The 24,965-nt window shown below is 35.9% G+C and overlaps 1 protein-coding gene across 3 annotated transcripts in view; it reads right to left on the bottom strand.

Moving 5' to 3' along the window:
* Positions 1-24,965, bottom strand: part of FAF1 (Fas associated factor 1) — a 459,658-nt gene that overhangs the window by 245,830 nt on the left and 188,863 nt on the right. For all 3 annotated transcript variants that reach the window (XM_077844988.1, XM_077844990.1, XM_077844991.1), the window contains 2 exons: positions 20,259-20,350; positions 12,885-12,976 (listed from right to left, as the gene is read on the bottom strand). In XM_077844988.1, coding sequence (XP_077701114.1) covers positions 12,885-12,976; positions 20,259-20,350 — 184 coding nt within the window. The remainder of the gene's footprint in view (positions 1-12,884; positions 12,977-20,258; positions 20,351-24,965) is intronic.

The following is a 24,965-nucleotide window of genomic DNA, read 5'->3' as shown; positions in this document are numbered from 1 at the left end:
TGTGCAGAGATTGTTAGGTGTTGGGGAAATAGAAGTAGGATGAGAGTTATTTGGAGGCATTCTCGGAATGTCCTTCAAATAATTGAATCCCACAAATTATCTTTCTTAGTTTGGGTAATGGAGGTAGATGAGTGTCTAGGAAGGTCTCAGTACTGGGTGGGAAAGACTGGAATGAGAAAGAAAAAAGGGGGATCCCTGGGTGGCTCAGTGGTTTGACGCCTGCCTTTGGCCCAGAGTGCGATCCTGGAGTCCTGGGATCGAGTGCCGCGTCGGGCTCCTGGCATGGAGCCTGCTTCTTCCTCTGCCTGTGTCTCTGCCTCTCTCTGTCTGTCTCTCTATCATAAATAAATAAATCTTTTTAAAAAAGAGAGAGAAAGAAAAAGGTATATGATGTTTACATGAGTATCAATACACCTCTTAACTAGAACCAAGGCTAGGAGCACAGGTGGATACTTATTACCACAACTGCTGGATGGTTACAAGGAGCTAGAGACAGAAGAGGAATACTTCAATCCTTCCCTTATCATACCATGCCTAATGGGTATGGTGAAGCACATATCAAATGTGGCGTTAGAGACGTCAAGGATCCTGAGAAGAATGTTTCATCTGCTTTTCTTCAAACTTCTGCCTATGCACATAAGGAGTATACTACTTCTGCCCACGCCACTTCTTCACACAAAGGATGTCTTAGTAAGAAAATTTACAGCATTTCCCCCTAATCTAAACTTGTTTCTCCCAGAGAAAAGACAAGAGACTACTGCAATTATTCACAAGGTCACACTGTACTAGGTTACGCTTCACAGAAGGCAGAGACTAAAAACCAGCAGCTTCTCTTTCACTTTTTACAGCCTAGTGCACTGAATTCCCTCCCACTTCTTATCCTCTGTGGTAGATACATCTGAACAAAGCTTGTCATTCATTCCTACTGTGACTGGGTTGGTGATGCAAGGCCTACTGTACCAGGCCATCAGGTTCTGAAGACCCAGTCATAACTTTTTCTATAGGCTACCTGAGTATGTGGGTCCTAAGATTTAGATTTGCAGTGAAAGGTAAAAGACTCTACCCAGGATTCAAGTCTAAACCACATGTTCTATTGGATGCTTGTCTGGCCATTAAAGCAGTTTTGTTTTCTAATTTAAATACTAATTTTTATGAGTATAGTCCACTGATTAGAACCCTAGAGGAAAGGAAGAATGAGTGGCACCACAGACGCCTAAGAATCTAGAAGAATCTCTATTTTCTTGTAGTATCTGAAGCCCAAGCAGAGGAGCGACCTGCCTATCTATGGTCTTATGGTGATTCTGTGACACAGCTGGGGCTACAACTCAGACATCTTGACTCATTACTCCTTAGTTCCTTCCACAGCACCCAATGGAAAATATAATACCCTACTCCTGACCATCACCTGCTTTCCCACCAATGGTTTTTCCAAGGATAAAAAAAAAAAAAAAAGTGAGCCATATATATTAACACCAGTAGTATATTCAACTCACAAGAGTCCAAATTAGCACCCTGGACTTACCCTTGCTTATACAATAGCAATTAATTCAAAGATATAGTTAACAGCAACTTCATGACTCAGACACAAGAAGACCATATGCTTGAATGCATGACCAGAGCTCAAAAACACCTTCACAGAAGTCATTAAAATATTAACAGGAGCCATCCTCCCAGTATAAAAGGTCAAAGTTCAATAGCAAGACTCAATTACTAACTGTAAAAGGGACAACTATATAAAGGATACCTTGTTCTGTCACCTTTCCATAAAATGAAGAAAATTCATATAACTAAACTGGCAGACATTTTCATCACTTATTAGAACAAGATCAAAGCAAGCTGAAAAGACGACCTTATTACCAAGACATTCTCTAAGACCTTTTCTAGCAAGTGATCACTAGTAAGACCAAATTCAAAAATATACAACCTTCTCCAATTATATTTATTAATGACCTGAAAGCTTCACCACTATTTCCCTTACCTACAATACTTTTTCTTCTGCTCTTCACTTGAATGGCTTCTCAACCATTCACATTTCAGCTTAAACAGCACATCTTCAGAAAGGCTCTTCCTGAGCTTACAACCTACAGTCACCACTCAATTCTTATCATGTCACTCTATTTCAGTTTTCTAGAAAGCATTTATTACCACCTTATATTTTTTCTTATTTTTTAAATAATTTGTTGCCTGTCGCCCCACCTCTACATATACTATATTGTAAACCCCATGAAAGCAGGTACTGTGTCACCTTGTTCCTCACTGTATCCCTAGTACAATCCCTAGAACAATAACTTAATTGTATCCCTAGTACAATCCCTAGAACAATAACTTAACACACTGTAAGACAGTACTCAATTGACATCTAGTAAATAAGTGAATAACTGATATCCTGCAGGAATAACATGATGGGTGGACTCTCAATTTATCTGAAAAATATTTTATGATAAATTTAACAGTTAGTAAAACAACCAACAACCAATGGAGAGACTATGGATGCATGGAGCAAAAATCACATTCCTCAATTAGTCATGAAACTTTTCATATTCTTTACAACAAGGACTTGTTGTTAAGGGCCTTTTATGGGACTCCTGGTGGTCTCAGTGGTTGAGCGTCTGCCTTCGGTTCAGGGCGTGATCCTGGAGTCCTGGGATTGAGTCCCATATTGGGCTCCTTGCATGGAGCCTGTTTCTCCTGTCTCTGCCTCTCTCTCTCTCTGCCTCTCTCTGTGTTTCTCATGTTTAAATAAATAAAAATCTTAAAAATAAAAAAAGGCCTTGTACATACATGTTACTTCATGAGCTGAGGGGGATACTCATTAATAATGTTCTTGCTAGGGATGCCTGAGTGGCTCAGCAGTCGAGCGTCTGCCTTTGGCTAAGGGCGTGATCCTGGTCCTGGGATCGAGTCCCACACTGAGCTCCCTGCACGGAGCCTGCTTCTCCCTTTGCCTGTATCTCTGCCTCTCTCTGTGTATCTCTTATGAATAAATAAAATCTTAAAAAAAAAAAAAAAAAAAGAATGTTCTTGCTTTTCACAGCTCAAGATCTGGCTGAAGAAGATAGCCAACCAGAAATAATACTAAGGAAACTAGTCTCAGAGAGGAAAAATGTTGTCTGACACCAAACTGTAGGGCAAATACAGAATGACTAGCCTATGTGTTCTATTAAGCCAGAGTTCCTTCCATTATTCCATATTTTGATGAGAAAAACCATGAGGAACATCGGACAAAAATAAGGCTAACCTCATGCCAAGAAGTGAAGATTGTCTAGTTCATTACATTTATGAGACATTTTTAAGATCTGTTCCCCAAATATGTAATCTCTGTTCTGCATGATGCTTCATATCCCACCACTAAAACTTGACTCCTTAGCTATGGTCTTTAAGAGGCAAGTATCTTTAGGAATGTGTCATTTTACAATATTTATTCTACAAATATTTCTAAGTACCTAGTATGTTTTAAGCACTCTTTTAGCTGCCAAGGATACAGCAATGAACAACAACAACAAAAAAGTCCCTGATTTCTTGTAACTTTACACTGTGATGAGGAAGACGGACAAGAAATATAATATGAATATACTGAATGTATATGAATGTAATGTATTGCAATGATAAAGAAAGATAAAGGAAGAAAGTAAGACAGAGGGATATTTTAGACAGGAGGATCAAGAAAAGCCTCTCTGAGGATATGATATTTGAGTAGAGGACTACTCCAGTAGAAATGACCGAGTTGATTACTGGTGGAAGATGATTCCAGGCAGGGGAATAGGCGAATGCTCTGAAGTAGAATCACACTTAGAATTTTTAAAGAAAAGTTAAGTAGGCCAGTGTAGCTGGCAAGCTATGCGCCAGAAGGAGAGTAATAAGAGATGAAACGAAGAGGAAGGTCAGAATAAGATGATGCAAATTCTTTAGAGGTCAGAGTAAGGAACCTGGATTCTATTCTAAGTATGATGAAAAGCTACTTGAGGGGTTTGAGTAGGGTAGAAACACAATCAAGTCATGTTTTGCCAAAAAGAGCTATTGGTTCATTTAAATCTTAGTAACAGGGCAGCCCAGGCGACTCAGCGGTTTAGCGCTGCCTTCAGCCCAGGGTGTGATCCTGGACACAGGGGATTGAGTCCCACATCGGGCTCCCTGCATGGAGCCTGCTTCTCCCTCTGCCCGTGTCTCTGCCTCTCTCTGTGTCTCTCATGAATAAATAAATAAAATCTTAAAATCAATCAATCAATCAATCTTAGTAACACCATTTGAATTTGGAGATGCCATTTGAAGGTGGTGGATTAGAGACAGGGAAAAAAAGAGATCATTACATGGTAAAACTGAGAGGGGGCAAAGAAAAGTTTGCTTATTTTTATTATCTCTGGTTACAAGTTGAGATAATTTTTTCTTATACTACCTTTTTCTGGTTTTGGTATCAAGATTCTATGAGCACTATAACATAAGATAGACAGCAATCCCTCTGGGAAGAATGTATTTAAGATTGGACTATCCTATTTCATGAAGATTTAGTAAGACTTCATCATGGAAATTCTCTAGGGTAAGAGAGGAGGAAGGAATGATATTACTCAGCCATTAGAAACGACAAATACCCACCATTTGCTTTGACGTGGATGGAACTGGAGGGTATTATGCTGAGTGAAATAAATCAATCAGAGAAGGACAAACATTATATGGTCTCATTTATTTGGGGAATATAAAAAATAGTGAAAGGGAATAAAGGGAAAAGGAGAAAAAAAGAGTAGGAAATATCAGAAAGGGAGACAGAACATGAGAGACTCCTAACTCTGGGAAACAAACTAGGGGTGGTAGAAGAGGAGGTGGGAGGGGGGTGGGGGTGACTGGGTGATGGGCACTGAGGGGGGCTTTTGGTGGGATGAGCACTGGGTGTTATTCTATATGTTGGCAAATTGAACACCAATAAAAAAAAATTTATTTAAAAAAAGGAATGGTATATCAAATTTCTGACTGTTAATTCAGTTTCTTTAATGGTTATCATTTTTTCAGGTTATACTAATTTTAGTACTTTTTATATGGAACTCTCCATTTCATCTAAATTTCAGATTTTTATTGGCATAAAGATATATATTTTATTATTATATATATTTTTGTTTTCAAACAATGTATTAGTTTCCCTTTTGTGTAATATTAATTTAATAGTTATTTTATTAATTAAGAAATCTCTTCTGAATCTACAGCTAAGTCCCCTTATACATACTTGATATTTTTCTTATTTTTTCCTGGTTTGACTTTCCAAGCAAAGAGTTATTGCTGTTGATTACCTCTATCAATAATTTCTGCGATTTTATCTTTCTTTCCTTCTATTTCCTTCTGACTTACTCTGCTACTTCTCTAATTCCTTAAGTTGAATAACAATTCAATTGTTTTCTATCTTTTCTGTCTTCCAATTAGTGGACTTAGATTACACATTTCCTTCTAAATACCACTTTTTCAAAGTTTTAGTATCTAGCACTCTCGTTTACATTCACTTCTAAATATATCTAGTAGTTGCTATTATGATTTCGTTTTGACCCATAATTTTTATTTATTTATTTATTTTTAAAGATTTTTTTTTTTTTAATTTATGATAGTCACACAGAGAGAGAGAGAGAGAGAGAGAGGCAGAGACACAGGCAGACGGAGAAGCAGGCTCCACGCAGGGAGCCCGATGTGGGATTCGATCCCGGGTCTCCAGGATCGCGCCCTGGGCCAAAGGCAGGCGCTAAACCGCTGCGCCACCCAGGGATCCCCTGACCCATAATTTTTAAATAAATTATTTGTAGTATCCAAATATATGGAGAATCTCAAAGATATCTTTTACTTACTTCACCTCTAATTTTAATGCATAATGGTCAGAGAATAAGGTCAGTACAATAGTGATTCTTTGATACTGGCTTTGAGTTCTAGTACATAGCCAATTTTCATCAGTATTCCATTTGTGTTTAACTCAAGCTATTCAAATCTTCCATAGCCTGCAAAGATATATTTCTTAATTCATTAGTTTCTGAAAGATGTTTGTATATGATTGTGGTTGATCTCGTTCTCCTTATAATTCTGTCAATTTTGCTGGTTTGTGCATACAAGTTCACAACTGTCCTATCTTCCTGATAAACTGGCCCTCATTGCTATTTGCCTTAAATTCAATTTTATGTGATAGTAATATTGCTACACATTCTTTTAACTAATATTTGGGTAGAATATCATTTTCTGACCCTTTATTTTCCCTTTTCTATGCCATTTCTTCAAAAGATGATTCTCTAGTAAACAACATACAGTGGACAATTCTTAAAATCCTATTTGAGAGCTTTTATCTTTAATAGCAGAGTTTAATATTTACTGAGATTTTAATATACTTGATTTTTTTTCTGCTATCATATTTTCTGTTCTATACTCTCCTTGTTTTCCAGAGCTTCTTTTTTCATACTATTGCTTGCTAATGTATTAACTAAGTTTTCCCATTCTCTTTTTTCTTCTAGAAGTATTCAGGTTATTTTTCTTTACCATTATTCCTTTTAGTTAAAATATTTAGTCTGTATTAGAAAAAACATAAATCTAAAAAAAGAAAAAGAAAAAACATAAATCTTAGTATAAAGTTAATCAGAATCTCTAGCATTCTTCAAGTAAGAACCTAAATGAACTCCCAATAACTACTCTTTCTCGGTCACACTACCCTGAACTTAGTTTCCTAATCTGCAAAATGTGGTTAATAATATTTATGGTTTACTGTGAGAATATAATAATATATATGAAGGACTTGGCAAAACGCTTGTCTTCATAAATGGTAATCATTTTGTCACTGTCATTGACCAGACACTTTAACTTCATATTTCTTTAACATTCTTATTCTTGTAACTATTACCTATCTTCTATTTCAGTATTATATGTAATTTTTACTTTGTTGCCAACTTTTACTGTAATAGCTCTAAAATTAGGAACCCAGAAATTTTGTCCATTTCCTTCAATCTTCTATCTTTCCTACTGTCCCTAAATCTGCTAGCTAACTTCATTTCAAATATTTAATTCCTGGACTCTACTCTGTCTCTCTCTGCTATGGACTGAACTGCGTTTTCCCCTTTCCCAACCAGAATTCTTATGTTGAAGCCCTAATACTCAATATAACTATTTGGAGACAGTCTTTAAGAAGTAAGGAGGGGGCAGCCCCGGTGGCGTAGCGGTTTAGTGCCGCCTACAGCCCGGGGTGTGATCCTGCAGACTCGGGATCGAGTCCGACATCGGGCTTCCTGCAGGGAGCCTGCTTCTCCCTCTGCCTGTGTCTCTGCCTCTCTCTTCGCTCTCTCTGAATGAATAAATAAATAAATCTTAAAAAAAAAAAAAAAAGAAGTAAGGAGGGATGCCTGGATGGCTCAGCGGTTGAGTGTCTGCCTTCAGCTCAGGTCCTGATCCCCAGATACGGGATCGAGTCCTGCATCAGGCTCCTCACGGGGAGCCTGCTGCTCCCTCTGCCCGTGTCTCTGCCTCTCTCTGTGTGTCTATCATGAATAAATAAATAAAATCTTTTAAAAAGAAGAAGAAGAAGGAGGAGGAGGAGGAGGAGGAGGAGGAGGAGGAGGAGGAGGAGGAGGAGGAGAAGAAAGATTAAATGAGATCATAAGGGTGGGGTCCTAATCCGACAGAAATGGTGTCTTTATAAGAAGAGGAAGAAAGACCAGAACTCACTTGCTCAATCCCACACACCTGCTATCTTCTTTCTCTCTATCTCAGCCATGTGAAGACACTGCAAGAAGGCAGTTGTCTGCAAGCCAGGAAAAAAGCCTTTCCAAAAACCAAACCTTGCTGGAAACTTAATCTTGAAACTTCCAGCCTCAAGAATTGTGAGAAATAAATGTCTGTGATTTAAGCCACCCAGTCTATGGTATTTTGTTACAGTAGCTCAAGCTAAGCCACTACTGTACCCTTTTTGGCCAATAGCTCTTTTTTGGTTTTACTTTTTCAAATTTTCCCTATCAGCTGTCTCTTTCTCCTAATATTTTTAATTCTCCAGTCTCTTGTCCCTACTCATTCCTCAACTTCTTCCCTTCACAGTCAACTTTTCTGAAATAACAGTAACTCCAATTCCTCATTTCTCCCATATCCCTTAACATCTACTATAATCTGGTTCTCATGCTTATCTACCAAAAATAATCTCAACAAAGTCATCAATTAATATGCCAAACTCAATGACCTTTCAAGTAATTATCATTCTGGTGGAATACACTGACTATTTTGCACCACTGTATACTTGAGACCAAAAATATAGGCCCTAGTACAGATTTCTAAGGATTTTCTCACTTCTAGACATACGACTTTGAATTACATATGGACATACACACCAGTGAAAAGCTCCACTGGCAACTAGGTCATGTGGGTTGATAAACAGATATTTGTGTCATCTATACATATTTGTTTATGATAGACAGAGAGAGAGAGAGAGAGAGAGAGACAGAGACACAGGCAGAGGGAGAAGCAGGCTCCATGCCGGGAGCCCGACACGGGACTCCGATCCTGGGACTCCAGGATCCCGCCCTGGGCGAAAGGCAGGTGCCAAACCGCTGAGCCACCCAGGGATCCCCATCTATACATATTTGGAAAATGAAGTACTAAGAGTAGATATAAGGGAGAAGTTACAGTAGGAGAGACTGCTGAGAACAGGACTCTGAGGAACACCAACTTTTACAGCATATGAAAAAAGTAGCTTACTGAATGAATCAACCTAAGTGGTACAGAGAACACTAAAAGTGATATCTACACAAAATTTCTATAAAGAGACAAATTAAGATAAAGCCTAATACTTTTAATGAATAGGTTATAAGCTACTTGAGGACAGAGCTTATTTGTATTCAGTATGTAATCAATAAATCTTTGATAGACTAAATCTTATAATATGAAACACGTATAATTAACATGTTTTCTCTCTTTGCTAATTTTACTATGACTTATAGTTTAAAGTTTTGCCATTGAGGTACTGTTTCACCTATTAATTAGTGAAATGTGATTTATTAAAAGGTGTTTTTAAGTGATTTTCAACTGTCCTAAAGGTTGATTAAAAAGACTGTTCTTATATTCTCAGAAAGCTTGATACTCCATTTTCTGAAAAACACACTGTAAAATAATTCTAAATGTAATTATAGACATGCATATCATAGTTTTCTGCTCTTAGTGTTTTCTTTTTTCAGAAATTGTAAATATAAAAAAAGACTCAATTATCAGGCACCCCCTAGTGGCAGTAAAATAAAGAAAAAAAATTTTTAAAGGACAGGGTTTAAAATGTAGTGTTCTCTAGATATACAATTCTCCCCAAACTTTGAGGATAAAATGGTTTGTCAGTAAACAATTTAAAAGCATGCTATTTTATATCTACATTTTACTAAATGATTAAATATACACAGAAAAAAAGTAAATCATACACTAAAATTTCATGAATATTCCTGAGAATTACAGTAAGTAAAATAATGTATATAAATGGCCTTCTTCAAAGAGTATATAACAATTACAAGATTGAAAAAAATCTTTCTGGGATCCCTGGGTGGTGCAGTGGTTTGGCGCCTGTCTTTGGCCCAGGGCGCGATCCTGGAGACCCGGGATCGAATCCCACGTCGGGCTCCCAGTGCATGGAGCCTGCTTCTCCCTCTGCCTGTGTCTCTGCCTCTCTCTCTCTCTCTCTGTGACTATCATAAATAAATAAAAATTTTAAAAAAATCTTTCTAAATAACTGCCTCCAAAAGAGGAGGCATCTTTAGAGTAAAGTCTTGTAAATTTCTGTTGTGAATCCAAAAGCTATACTAGATGGAGAGTCACATGCAGACTTTAGAGTCAGAAGTATTTACTATTGGCCTTGAATGATCCAAAACTCTTTTAGACACCTCAATTTCCTCATTTATAAAACAGACACATCAAAATCAACCTTCATCCTTGCAGGGTTATTCTAAGAATCAAATAACAGTTGAATAAAAAGGATTACTAATGGTATTTATTAGCATAAACAAATCATTTTAATTATTGTGCTTTGTAATTTATACCACTCCTGCTACTGAATTTTTACAACCACTTTGACACTAAAAACAATGCTTCCCATTTTATAATAAATGAAACACCTAGGGTCCCTGTTAAACCAAGGGAGTAATCCAGGATTTTTCTCATTATACTTATACCTTGGCATCCTTTGTCTGGAGAGATATATTATAATCATAATACTTTACTGACTTGGTTATAATAAATTTTGTTTAGGAGTGACACTATAATACCAGTGTTGTCTAGTTCATTTAGAAAAGATAGATACTTAATAATGAAAAAAACCTAATGTTTGCCAATGCACTGGAATTGCAATGGCAGAATCCAGCAGCAGGACCTCATCGTAGTTCTGCACTGCAGCTAACAAGCAGGTTATTATCCAACTCCCCTCCATTTTCCAGGATACGTTGACTCATCTCAGAGAAAAATAAGCAATAAAACCAATTAAACATCAAACCAACCCCACCTAAATAAAATATATCATTTCTTCAAAATCCCTAAATTTGAGATGAAGAAAGGGATGGGATATGTGTATGTATGTGTGTGTGTATACATATATGTGTACACACATACGTATATATATTTCAGTAGGACATTGTTTTTAGATTCTACTATATGGTTAAGATGTTGAAAATTTATTTTCATTTGTTGAAACAAAAACTTAAAAAGCACAAGTTAAAAATAATTATAACCATTAGCATTTAAGGTTCTGCATGGATTTTGTCTCCCATGAAATCAAAATTCAGATATACATCACCCAAAAAAAAAGGGAAAATGATCCCTAGTTTTATAGAAAAATATATTAAATTGATACACTAAAAGAAAAACAACTTGGATTTTAGTTAGTTTTTAATAAAATGTGCATTAACATGATTTTTCATTAAGGGGAATTTCTACATGTCCCTTCTTCCCTTTTATGTCTTCTGTTTGGCTTTAAATTTTTGGTCTTACTGTTCCAACAAAGAGAACATAATCAATTTAACTTGGTAAAAATCCATTAAGCCAGGCTGGAAAATGGTGGCAAAGTAGAAGGACCCTAGGCTTGCCTTATCCCAGAAACACAACTAGATAATCATCAAATCATCCTAAATACCCCAGAAATTCATCTGAAAACAACTGGCAGAACAAACTGCTTTGGTACAAGCCAAATTTAATTTTTTTGCTACTATTTACCTGTAATGTCATGATCTATAATAAGAAATACACATTTGGTCTTCCCCACACAAGAGCTCCCTAAAACCCTTGGAATATTCTAAATGATAAGAGTGATTTAGGTGACAGGAGCAAGGAGCTTTTTATCTGTGACAAGCCCCTTTTAGCCACACCTGAGTTTGTTAATGAGTTCATGACTTTGAGAAAAAAACCCTCAGGATAGGGGAGGGAGGGACTGGTTGCCAGGGAAAGCAAGCAAGAGATTAGAGGGTTGGAGCTTTCAGTTACCTGCATTCTCCCTGCCTCCACATTTGTAGGGAGGGCAGAGGGGCGGGAGGTTGAGTTAATCATTAGTAGCCAATAATTTAGTTAATTGTGCCTATGTAATAAAGCCTCTATAAAAAACCCTAGCTGAAAGGTTTTGAAGAGCTTCCAAGTTGGTGAACAAGAATGCATCTATGTGCTGGGAGGGTGGCACACCCCCAAACTTTATAGGGACAGAAGTTCTGTGCTCAAGACACTTTCAGATCTTGTCCTATAGATCTGTTCATCTGGCTGCTCATTTATATTCCTTACAATATGTTTTGTAATACAATGGTTAATAGTAAGTAGAGTACTTTCCTGAGTTCTGTGAGCTCTTCTAGCAAATCATCAAACCCAAGAAGGGGTTTGTGGGAACATCCAATGTATATAGCCAGTTGTTCAGAAGCACAGGAGACAATCTACACTTGAAATGGTGTCTGATGTGGGAGCAGTCTTATGGAACTAAGCCCTGAATTTATGGGATTATATGCTATCTTCAGGTAGACAGTATCAGAATTTATTTAAATTGTAGAACATCAAGCTGGTATTGAAGAATTGCCTGATGTTGGGAAAAAGAACCCAACACATTTGGTAGTCAGAAGTGTTCTGTGAGCAGTGTAGTAGAGAAAAAAAAACAACAAAACAACAAACAGGATTTTTTCCCCCTTCTACTACATAATGATAAAGATACTTGATATGTGGTAGGAAAAGTTTGACAATTTCCCAAGTTAAGGCACACAGATCTCTCTACTACACAAAATCATCAAGTAGTATTAAAAGAGGTAAATGTGTATAAAAGCTATGAAATTCTAAAAACAACTTAAACATAGTTCTGGAATAATATTGTACTCAAAAAAATTATTACTCTATCACCAGCATCATTTACTTTAGATTAATTTGCCTCACCCAGCAATGTCATATATAATTTAATGTTAAAATCATTTAATCATTCTATAAATGTCCTGAGGTTCACTGTGAATGAAAAAAAGAACGAGATACTTTATTCCAAAAAGAGATAAAATCTTAATAAAAATGTATCAGTGCCTTTCAAGCTTTAACCTGCAGTGCCTAATGAATTTTCCTCAAACGTATGCCTTCTTTAGCCATGGGAGAAGCTTGAGTTCCATTTACTCAATCTCTTCCTTCCAACATTAATTAGTCTTTCCCCTTCAAACAAAACAGTACCATTTTTGACTATTTTTTCCATAATGGAGTTTTGCTAAAGATTTTCTTTGTAAAAAAAATTCCACCACTGAAATCAAACTATCCAAACCAAATAATCTGAAATTTTATATAGTTAATAGTTGTTGGTAAATTAAAGCTTCAAGATTTTTATTTGATCTCATTTTGGTATTTACATACAGCTTAAAGCAACTTAACAATCAAGCTTTTCATTTCAGATTCCCAGGAAAAAGTAAACACCTTACCCAGCATGACTAGATGATGAAGGTGGTGGCAAGTCTGGTGTAAGGACATAAAGACTGTTGTTTTTTGGCAAATGTAGCGATTTTAAGACCGTCTGAAAAAGAAAAATTAAAAACAAAAAAATGACTGCTGATTGTACATTATTCATTTTTTCCCTAAAGTTCTTAAGTTTTTTCAATATTGTAGTTCACTTTTTGAAAACTTTGACAATTTCCTAAGCAGAATATTGTAGAACTAATGAAAGCAAGTAACTTATTTCTCCTATATATATATCATAAATAAGCATAAATATGAACATTAAAAATAAAACATATTCTTTAGCTCATGATGAGAGATAAATAGATAACACAGTTAAGAATCACTAATTTCTTCATTGAAGAAGTATATCCTTGAAACTAATATGCACTTTGTGCCAGGATCATTAGAGCAAAAAATAGCAATGTAGGTTTTTTTTTTTTTTTTTTTTTTTGCAATGTAGGTTTTCAGAGATCATAAGACCTAGAAAAGATCATAGTGAGTACCTCAACCCAATGACTTTATACATGAGGAGATGAAGCCTGAAAAGGAAAGTAACTTGGATGAGGTCTCTAGTAAGTATTACCTAGGTCACTCAACTTTTACTCCAAAGAAAACTCTTATTCCAGAGAATTTTTTTTTTGTTAAAATGATTCATCCAGGGTGAATAAACTACCCTTGGGGTATATCAAAACTACATCTTGAAAACCATACAAAAATTCAGTAAATTTTGTGGCTGTAAAATTCCTGCATACCTTTCAAACTTCTAACTCGATGGTAAATACTAACATAGTTCAAACCTTTTTTTTAAGCTGGGGTAGAGCCCAACAATGGGGCCCAAACTCATGACCCTGAGATCAAGACCTGAGCTAAGATCAAGAACTAAACAATATCTGACTGTACCACCCAGGCGCCCCTCAAACTTTTTTTGACAGAAAAATGCATTAAGAAACACATTTTACATCTTTATATCATAATCCAGGACATACATATTTATTCAATAGATATTTACTGACCCACCTACTCTGTGCCAGGACTACTCCACACACTGTGGATATAGTGGTGAACAGAATAGTTTAAATCTCCTAATCTTATATAGAGCTTTATTTTAGTAGGATTAATAAAGTTATCTAAATAGCTGAATATTAAAAAGTGATGATTTTTTGGACTAAAGATAGATCAGGGAAGGAGGGGTGATAAATATGGAGGTGGGAAGTTATGTCATTTTAAACTTGGTGATCAGGCGAGAGCTCACTTGAAGAATGTGACATTTGAGTAAAGACTTAAAGGGTGATGAAACAAATCATGAGACTATACAGATAAAGAATATTTCAGGCAAAGGAAATACAACCAGCACAAAATGTGCTTAAAGAACAACAAGAAGTCCATTGTCACTGAAGTCAAATGAGCACTGGCAGAGATAGGTCAGAGAGAGAACATTCATGGTAGGGACAAGAAATGTGTTGAGCTACAAGCTCTGACTTTTACTCTGAATGAAATGAGAAATTATTAGAGTAACATGATTAGATTCACATTTAAAAAGAATCACTTTGTCAGCTATGTTGAAAACAGATGGAAAGGGACTGGCAGAGGAGGGCAGAAGCACAGAGAAGGCTAATGGAATATACTAAGATAAGGGTGATAATGGCTTATGTCTGTGTGATGCAAAATAAAAGTGATGCAGTAAAAGTGATGCAAATAGCTGGATTCTAGATATATTTTGAAGACAATGCCAAAAGAATTTCTTGACACACTGGATATAGGTTATGAGAGAAAGGAGTTGGTAATGGTCCTAAAGATTTTAGACTGAACAACTGGAAGGATTAAGTTACTATCAATTAAAATGGGAAAGACAGGATAAGGACTTCCATTTCAGGCAGGTAATACACATTTTGAAATGTGTATTAGGCATTTAAGTGGAGAAAATAAGCAGCTGGATATATCAATCTGGAATTCAGGGAACAAGTCCAGGGTGGAGATATAAAGATATAAAATTGTGCATATAGGTACACTTAAAAGTCATTACGCTGGATAAGATCACCACTGAATTTAGTAATGTGGTCACTTCACTGGTGACTTTGACAAGAACACTAGCAGTTCTCTGTTTAGACAGGACTCAGGAGACATGGGGAGAAATGGATTAGAGATAAGAAATATAAACAACTCTTTAGGGAAAGTTTTGTTATGAAGAGGACTAGAGGAATGGAGTGACTGCTGGAAGGGGAAGCAGGATCAAGAGAAAAATGGAAGAAATAACATCATATTTGTTGTTACACTCTAGAGGTAATAATCTATTAAAGGAAAATATTGATGATACAGGAAACACAGGGAAGAATTAAGAGTAAAGTTCTTGAGTAGGCCAGAGGAGATAAAGAATATAATCCAAAGCAAACATGGAGGGTTGGTCTTTGAAAAGAGACTGGATAGGCCATTTAGAGTAACAAAAGAAGAGTATGTATATAAAATGCAGTTAAATAAACAGAGACCAAGGTGGGAGCTTATAGAAATTTTCCTGTATTGCCTTTATTTTGTTAGTGAAACAAAACAGGAAGTCAAGTTATCAGCTGAGAGTGACAATGAGGGAGAGGTGCTTTAAAGGTTTGAAGAGACGATAAGTGTAACATAACCATTTAGGAGTGTGGATAAACCAGGTAAATACAGTGATTGCCTAGCAACATTAAAGGACTCTCTAAAGATCATAATTATGAATTTAAAGATACACCAACACCATAATTTTATATTTCTACAGCCATATTTAGCTGTAAGGCACAGAACAGGTGGAGTTGGATTTATCAAAAAAAAGGATTTTTTTTTTGTCATTCAGGATCCATAAAGCAAGAGTTGAGACTATGCACAAGAAAGTGAGTATAATGATTAACTGTGGGATTTAATCCACTGTAAGGAATAGAGGACATGAAGGAGGTAGTGGCATGAACAGATGGCAGAAACAATGGATTGGGAAGATTGGAGGCCTAGATATGTGGAGGCCGAGAAAAATCAAGGCCATTCCACCTCAAGTTTAGCATTAGCACAAGTACAGCCATCTTAGGTCCCTGTGAATAAGAGCTGAACTTTATAGGAAAAACTGCAGAATGTCCTCAATGTCCTTGCAGGGAATCCCACATCAGAAAGACAACAGAATCCACACCCGTGATAGAAAGTCCCATATTAGAATGAGAACAGAGCTCAATGCCCTTGAAAGCCCCATATCAAAATGTAAACAGAACTTGAGAAATTCCTCCATCCCTTCTGAAAATCCCCTAGACCAGCCTATAAAAAACCCAGCTGTAACCCACTTCAGGGTCCAAGTTCCTGCTCCGCTGTGTCACTTCACTTCGGGGTCCAAGTCCCTGCTCCGCTGTGTCCGGTATACTTGGACCCAAGCTCGAGCTTGCAAATAAACCCTTGTGCGCTTGCATTGGTGTCGGCTCCTTGGTGGTTTCTCGGATTCGCAATCTTGGGCACAACAGATAGTGTTGAAGGATTGGTGAAGTCAAGATGCCAAAGAAAATGAGCTAGAAAGATAAGAAATGGTAAACAAGAAACGGAAGCCTGAAATTAAGATTTGAGAATTATAATTAAATGATAGAACCATGGGAAGATATAGCTGATACAGAGTGAAGAAAAAGATTTCTGTAGGAAAGAAATTCAAGAAACTAAGCCAAGGTATTAGAAGTACCACTTACAAAGATTTTAAACTAAGAATTAAGACCGCAATTATAGACCAGGACTTAAAAATCATCAGGAAATGAGGGAAGATGACCTCAATAAGTAGGTGATGACCTTTTGACATGAAATTCAAAGCTACAGATCTTTAGAGAGGAAGAAGGACTGATAAAGGTCTGGAAGTGGAAGAGATGTACAATAAGGATACATATTTTAACAGATAGTCCAGTGGTATGATAGCTGCTAAAGAAAAGCAATTAACACAGAGAAGCCTATAGAGAAACAACGTCCTCCAGAAGACAGGTTTTAATCAAAGGAAGATGGTGAAGCGAGCATGCAGGGAAAAGGCTGACAACAGAAGGAATTTGGCTAGTGATAAAATTAGTTCCACAGAAGTAGCGAACAGATTTCAGGTATTGTAGATGAAAAAGGATAGAGACAGAGATGGCCTGTGCAGAAACTATGGAAATTCGAGTGAGGGTGATATGAGAAACTTCAACTCCTTGCAGTGACTGGTATAAACAGTGGGCAAAGATGTAATCAAATCAGTCCTGGTTTAATCAAATAATAATGTCAAGGCTGATAGTGTTGGAATGCAAGGTGTAGTAAATATCTAGGAATCTCTGTTAACCCCGCAGATGGAAGTAGAGACAGGGGCTGATCTCACCCAAGCACAGAGTATGAGGAACTCATTCTTGATCCCCCCACAAGAAGGTCCATCTTACTAGGTACACAGTCTTACTTCAAGGACATTGGGACTTAGTATGACCCATATTAGCTATATGTTAAATAAAATACTTAACCTTATTACTTGCAATATACTCTGACATCTTCTATTTCTTCTTTTTTCTTAATGCTGGCTACAACCCACTCAGTTCACTACACAACCTATTAATGGTTTGTAATTCATGATCTACAAAAATACTGTAGTGGGCTTTACTCATAACTTCACCTTTAAGTTCCGAATCTTTTTTTTTTTAAGTCCCGAATCTTTATGTCAATGTGTATAAGCCTTTTTGAAACTGATCTGTGTTACCTCTACAGAGTTACAAGTTAACATGCAAACAAAACACACACACATATATATACATAGAAAAATTATTTTTACCTTTCTATTTTTCATTATTTTACTTGGTGGATTACTGATAAATGTTTACTCTTACCACTTGGCCAAATCACTACTGTTCTTTTGCCATGCCACCACCCAAAGATTTTCCACTAAATCTCCCCCAAATCACATACAGTGTGACTTTCTTTAAGTCATTCATTCATTCATTCTACAAACATTTACTCCAATTCATGGAGATTGCTGGGATGGGAACCTAATTTTACACAGAAGCCTGTTAGAAAAAGTAATGTTTAAACTGAAATTTGAAGGATGAAATAGAGCCATCCATGTGAAGAACTGGAGGTAAATCGTTCCAAGCAGTTGAAGGTACAGGTAGACTTGGGTCTATTAGAAAAATTAAAAAGGGGTTTCTATGGTTGCATCATGGAGAGTGAGGGTAAGAAAGGCTGAAGATGAGGTTGTAGAGGTGAACAGTGGGTAAATAATAAAATGCTTTTTGAATGATGGTGAGTAGCTTGAATTTTATTCAAAGTGCAACAAAACACAGGAGAGTGATATAATTCAATTTATGTGCTTTTTTAAAAGACCATTCTGGCTGCTTGTGGAGAATGTAAGGATGAACCCAAGAAAGGAAGCTGGAAAACAATGATGAAGCTGTTACACTGGTATGGACAAAAGATGCTAATGGCCTTGATTAGGCAGCACAATAAAAATACTGAAAAGTGGCTATAGTTGAGATATATTTGGAGATAGAAGCTATAGGACTTACCAAAGGATTAGGTGTTGTTTGAAATGGGAAAAGACGGGATGCCCGTATTTTTGGATTCAGCAGTGGCTATACAGTGCTACTGTTTATTGGGAAGAAACTGGTAGAGAAATGGCATGGGAAGGAAAACCAAGAGGTCCATTTTAAACATGCTAACTTAAAGATGTCATAAGGCATACAAGTACAAAAGTGAATTACCAATTTGGATACATGAAGTATACAGAGTATACAGAGTATACACAGAAGTATAACCTGGAAATACAAATTTTGGAGCAATCAGAAAATTAATGGCATTGGAATAGCAGAAATCACCTTAGGAAAAGAGTACACAGAAATAAGTGACTGAAAATATTGTTGGTAACAAAAGACTATGTTTAAATATTAGAACAGATAGCTTTAAGAACATTTTCAAAATAATTGCCCTTTTTTTCACAAACTATTGAAAATGCCATGTACGACTGATTCATATCCACTGGTTTCTCAATAAATGAACAAATAAATGATATATTTCTGCCAAGGTTGTTGATTACTCAGGTAGCATTTCTTTTTATTTTTTAATCTATGTTTCAATTACAACAGCCATGTAGCCCCATGGGTCAGCAAACTATGCCTATGGGACAAATCTAGCCCATTGCCTATTTTTATATGGCCTTATGAATTAAGGATGACTTTTACATCTTTAAATGGTGGGGAAAAAAATCAAAAGAAGAGTATTTCACAATACGTGAAATTCTATAAAATTCAAATTTCTGTGTCTATCAATAAAGATGTATTGGAACACAGTCATGGCTCACTCTTTCACATATGGCCTATGGGTCCTTTCACGCTACCACAGCAGAACTGAGTAACTACAATGGAGACTATATTTTGCACACCTAAAATATTTACAACCTGGTTCTATATAGAAAAAGTCTTCTGACCTCTAAAATAGTACATCACTAACTTGTAGCTTAATTTATAAATCTCTTGCAAACATGAAATTCATTTAAATATCTTATTGAAATACTCCAAACATCTCCACAAACCAAATGAACTCACATATAAATATTTATAAGCACAATATCTACCAGAAGTAATTGACAAAGAACTGAACCAAAAGTTGAAGATTCTAAATTTATGCCTAGATATTTAAATATCAAGTTAATAACCATATAAAGATTGTGTAAGTATCTGATAACTATTTGCATTTCAAACACATAAAACTTTAGAGTTCTTTCATTTCTTTCCATCCTTCCCCTCTCTCTCTGTCAAGACAAAGAAAGAGCATGTGAAATATTTAATACCTGAGGCTGCTACTGGGTCCTCGAGAATAGCAGCTACTGCTTTATAATTGCAACACTTTATGAAAATTCTGAAGTACAATTCATTCTGTGCCCTTGCCACTACCAGTAAACAAAGATTCTACCATTAAATTTTCCAAGTTAAAAAGAATGTCTTATTATTATCTTTTTTCCATAATCAATATCTGCCATACATACACATTGTGGATGACTTCTTTCAGGCCAGTAAGTAATTGTTCAGTAAATTACTATTCTAGGGCACTTACTGACATCCTATGAGGTTTGATAAAAAAAGTAAAAGTTCTCAAAAGAGTGCCAAACTAACTCCTATATAACAGAAATAGGAAAAACATGGCATATAGTGTTTTCATTTATATACCTAGCTAATTCAAAACTATTGCTGGTTTACCACGAAAATGTTTTAACTTGAAGAACAGTTTGTTGATTCTTTAAACTAAGTTACTATTACCAAAATCCACTTGTCATATGCAACAAAACTAATAAAAACCAATTTTTATATATTGTTTATTCAACTGCATGACCTAATTTTCTTTTATTTCTAGGCAATTAAGAAACTCACACTGTCTTCCACATCTCCGGTCTTCCAGCCTTTCAACAGCATTTTAGACACAGGAATCTGAAGTTCATTTTCTAGAATCTGTTTAATCTCTCCTGTATAAATACGAAAAGACAATGTTACTAATAAAATAACACAATCAACATTTGTCCATATCCATGGCTACTAATATTAGGCATATGGTACACAGTCAATGACATATGTCTGATGAATAAATAAGAAAATTTTCCATAGTCCAAACTTCAAATCTTGAACTAAATGTTGCCCCTTTGAAGGACTCCAGTTTTAAGATTAATTATGAAAAAGACTCTACAATTAATTAACTAGTTAATTGCATAGCTTTTTAAAAGAAACAGATACCAGGGAATGGGGGTTTGAATATAAACAAATATTTTAAATCAATCAACTGACGATACGACTATATGCTCAGCATATGGTAGGAATAGCAGGTAAAGTATAAAACTTGAACTGGTATAGTATAAGCAAAGCAGATTGTGGAATGAAAATTTGGGTTGAAGTCTTATTTTAAAGAAATTAAATATCTATTCTTAGTTTTTGTATCATAAAGTGGATAATAATATTGCCTTTCTTAACTATTTCCAGGGTCTAAGGATAAAAGGAAATAATATCCGTGAAAGCAGCTGAAAAAATAAAGCCAACGTATATAATCTAGAAGACAATCTAAATTTTGTTAAAAAGACAAGCAACCGAATTTCAGAAAAGAAAAAAAAACTGTGTTGGATAAATAAAGCTTTAAGAAAAGAGATAAGACTTAAACCCAGCCAAACCAAAAGTTATTCTATTCAGTGAAGACAAAAGACTTAAAGGTAAAAGGCAAAAATGAACATGATGCTAACGAAAAACAGTGAGGAATCAAAATCTTCCCAGTACTCCACAAATTATTTTTCATAAATCAAGTCTACTTACAAATCAATCAGCTGGGCGCCTGGGCAGCTCATTGGTTAAGTGTCTGCCTTTGGCTCAGGTCATGATCCCAAGGTCTTGGGATAGAGCCCTGCATCGGGCTCCCTGTTCAGTGGGGAGTCTGCTCCTCCCTCTCCTGCTTCCCCTACTTGTCCTCTCTCTCTGTCAAATAAAATCTTTTTAAAAATATATAAGTAAATTAATTAATTAATTTCTGGAACTACAGTATATTAGATCAGATGAATCAGAATGTATAAGTATTGCATATATCTACTTTTATTAGGTTGTTGCTAGTCTATATTCTTTTTTAAGATTTTGTTTATTTTTAGAGAGAGCATGTGCAGAAAGAAGGGGAGAGGGAGATGGAGAGAATCTCAAGCAGACTCATGCCAAGCGCGACATGGGGCCCAATCTCACAACCCTGAGATCATGACCTGAGTCGAAATTAAGAGTTGGACACTTAACCAACAGAGCCACTGAGGCGCCCCTTGTCTACAATTTTAGATTAACATATAATTCAACCCCATTTTACAATAAGTGGTTGAATACTGATAAAACTGATTATATTATATACTAAAAGAGGAAAAATAACCCCACATTGACAAAGGAAAAGAAGGGGGGAAAAACTTATGCTACCCAAGTACTATGGAAACACAGTTGCCAAAGTAGGTACCGCCACAAACACTTCACTGCCTTAGTGACACAGTCTTACCTCCCCAAAGAAAATTCTTATCTGAGCACTTCTGAGAGTGATTAATAGATTTTACAAGCACAAATTTGTATCAACCTTGACCTTCAAAAATGTCATTGCTGACAAAGTAATGTTCTGTTTGTGGAAATGGTAGAATAATAAGCCATATTTTTATATCAAATACATACAAATATTGCCTTTTCGTTTATGGCTAAGGTTGGTATTTCTGGAACTGTACTTGTCTAGAACTAAGCTTATGCTCTTGAGAGTCTGCCCAGTGTTTTCCTCTTAGAATCTGATCTTCACTTGACACCTTCTACTTAGATTCTTGGAGACACTCTTAGCATTCATAACCTAAAAGAAGTTTCTTAAAGAAATACAAAAAGAGATTTTAAGTTGAAGTTGCAGTTACTCTTTGCAGCAAGCTTCGGTAACATATAAAACAGTCTAATTCTACAGGTAGAGAGGAATAGAAAACAAAACCAGAATCTTGATAGCAACCTGAGTTCCTCATATTTTAAAAATTTATTTTCTGTTGGTTTCAATTTCTTCTTCTGTAAAGTGGGGATAGTATTAGTGCCAACACTTCATTGAGTTGCTACATTGAATCACATAAGGCATGGTAAATATTCTATATTAATATGTGTCTAATACACAAGGGACTCAAAAATGTTGGTTATTTTGATTTGTGTTAACTAAGGTAATACACACATAAATGTCTAGCACAGAATGTAACCAGTATAGATTCTAAAAACAGTAGTTATTGTTTCAGGAATATCCAAAATAATCTAGGTCAGTGAAGTACTAGAATGCAGCAAGTTTTAGAGCCAGTATTTGTATATGGGTCTGCATGACACCAAAAATCTTAGCCCAAGATAACACAAGCATGCTAGTATGTTACTTGGGAAAATGTGAAGATATGCAGATGTCATCAAGAACAGTCCACTGAATGTGCAAACCATTTATCTGATAAGGAGTTAATATCCAAAATATATAAAGAACTCACAACACAATAGCAAAACACACACACACACACACAATCCAATTAAAAATGGGCAGGGGTGCCTGGGTGGTTCAGTTGTTTTAAGCGTCTGGCTCTTGATTTCACCTGAGGTTATGATCTCAGGGTCCTGGGACTGAGCCCCATGTTGGGCTCTGAACTCAGCAGGAATCTGTTTAAGGATTCTTTCCTTCTTTCTCTGTCCCTTCCCTTATTCTCTCTCATTCTCTAAAATAAATAAGTAAATCTTTAAAAAAAAGGTGGGGGGGCAAAGGACTTGAATAGATATTTTTCCAAAGAAGATATACAAATGGCCAACAGATAAATGAAAAGGTACTCGGCATCACTATTAGGGAAATACAAGTCAAAACCACAATGAGATATCACCTTGTGCCTATTAGAATGGCTACTACTAATATGTTGAGAGATAACAAATGCTGGCAAAGATGTGAAGAAAAGGGAACCCTTGTGCACTGCTGGTAGAATTGTAAGTTAGTACAACCACTAGGGAAAACAGAATGGAGGGTCCTCAAAAAATTAAAAACAGAACTACCATATGATCCAGCAATATATCCAAGGAAACAAAAACACTATGTCAAAGAGATATCTGTGCTCTCATGTTCATAGCAGCATTATTTACAACAGCCGAAATATGGAAGTAACTTAAATGTCCATTGATGGCTGAATGAATGAAAAAGTTGTAATATATGTATACACTTCAATTTTATTCGGACATAAAAAAAGGAAATCTTGCCATTTTTTTGACAACATGAACAAACCTTGAGGGTATTATGCTAAGTGAAAAAAGTCAGAAAAGTATTTATACTTGTATAAATAAATATAATACAATAATATATATTATATAATTTATATAAACATTATATTTTATCTCACTTTTATGTAGATCTAAAAAAAAAAGCACACAGAAAAAGAGCTCAGACTTTTTAGTAAACACAAGTGGGGAGTTGGGAATTGGATGAAGGTGCTCAAAACTTCCAGTTATAATATAAATAAGTACTGGGGGGACGCCTGAGTGGCTCAGCAGTAGGGCATCTGTCTTCGGCTGAGAGGGTGATCCTGGGGTCCCAGGATGGAGTCCCATATCAGGCTCCAAGTGAAGCCTGCCTCTCCCTCTGCCTATGTCTCTGCCTCTCTATCTCTCTGTGTCTCTCATGAATAAATAAATAAAATAAATAAGTACTGGGGATAAAATATATAACATGATAACAATTAACAATACTATATGGTATATTTTAGAGTTGTTAAGAGTAAATCCTAAGAGTTCCCATCACAAAGAGAAAACTTTTTTTTTTTGTATTTATATTGGATGATGCATGGTAACTAAACTTATTGTGGTCATCACTTTACAATATATGCAAGTCAAGTCATTACACTGTGCACTTTAAAAGTATACAGTGTTGCATATCAATTACATCTCAATAAAACTGCAAAAAGATTCCACTGACTCCAATAGGATATTTTTTTTAAAACCCAACTTAGATAATTTACATATAATAAAATTCACTCTAAGTTTTGACAAATATATACACCACTGTAACACTACCACAATTAAGATAAAAAACATTTCTTATATCACGAAAGGTACTCATACCCCTTCAAAACAAAAACCTTCTCCCATCTAACCACTGATCTTTCTTCTCATTCTAAAGATTAGTTCTGTCTGTTATCTTTTATGTCTGGGTTCATTTGCTCTGCATAATGTTTTTGACATTCATCTACACTGTTATCTATCTATACCAATAACCAGTACTTTCTCATTGTTTAGTAGTATTTCATTATATTGTAAAGTAGGCAGCTTCTGAAATGCCTTCCAATGCTCCCCACCCTCGTGGTATTCATGTCCTTTGTAATTCCCGCCCCCATGAGTGTAAGTTATATCAAGTTACTTCTAATGAGAATATAACAATGGTGATGGGATGTGACTTTGGAGATAGGTTACAAGACCATGGTTTCCATCTTGCTAGCACACTCTCTCTTGACCTTTACTTGTTCTCTGATGATACCAACTGCCTTGTAAACTGGTATATGGAGATGCAAATAGTAAGGAACAGAGGGCAGCCTCCACCCAAGAGTG

This window comes from Canis aureus, chromosome 13, assembly GCF_053574225.1.
Source record: "Canis aureus isolate CA01 chromosome 13, VMU_Caureus_v.1.0, whole genome shotgun sequence".
In the NCBI taxonomy this organism is placed as follows: domain Eukaryota; kingdom Metazoa; phylum Chordata; class Mammalia; order Carnivora; family Canidae; genus Canis; species Canis aureus.
The sequence above is the reverse complement of the archived record's forward strand: the minus strand, read 5'-3'. Positions and strand labels throughout refer to the sequence as shown.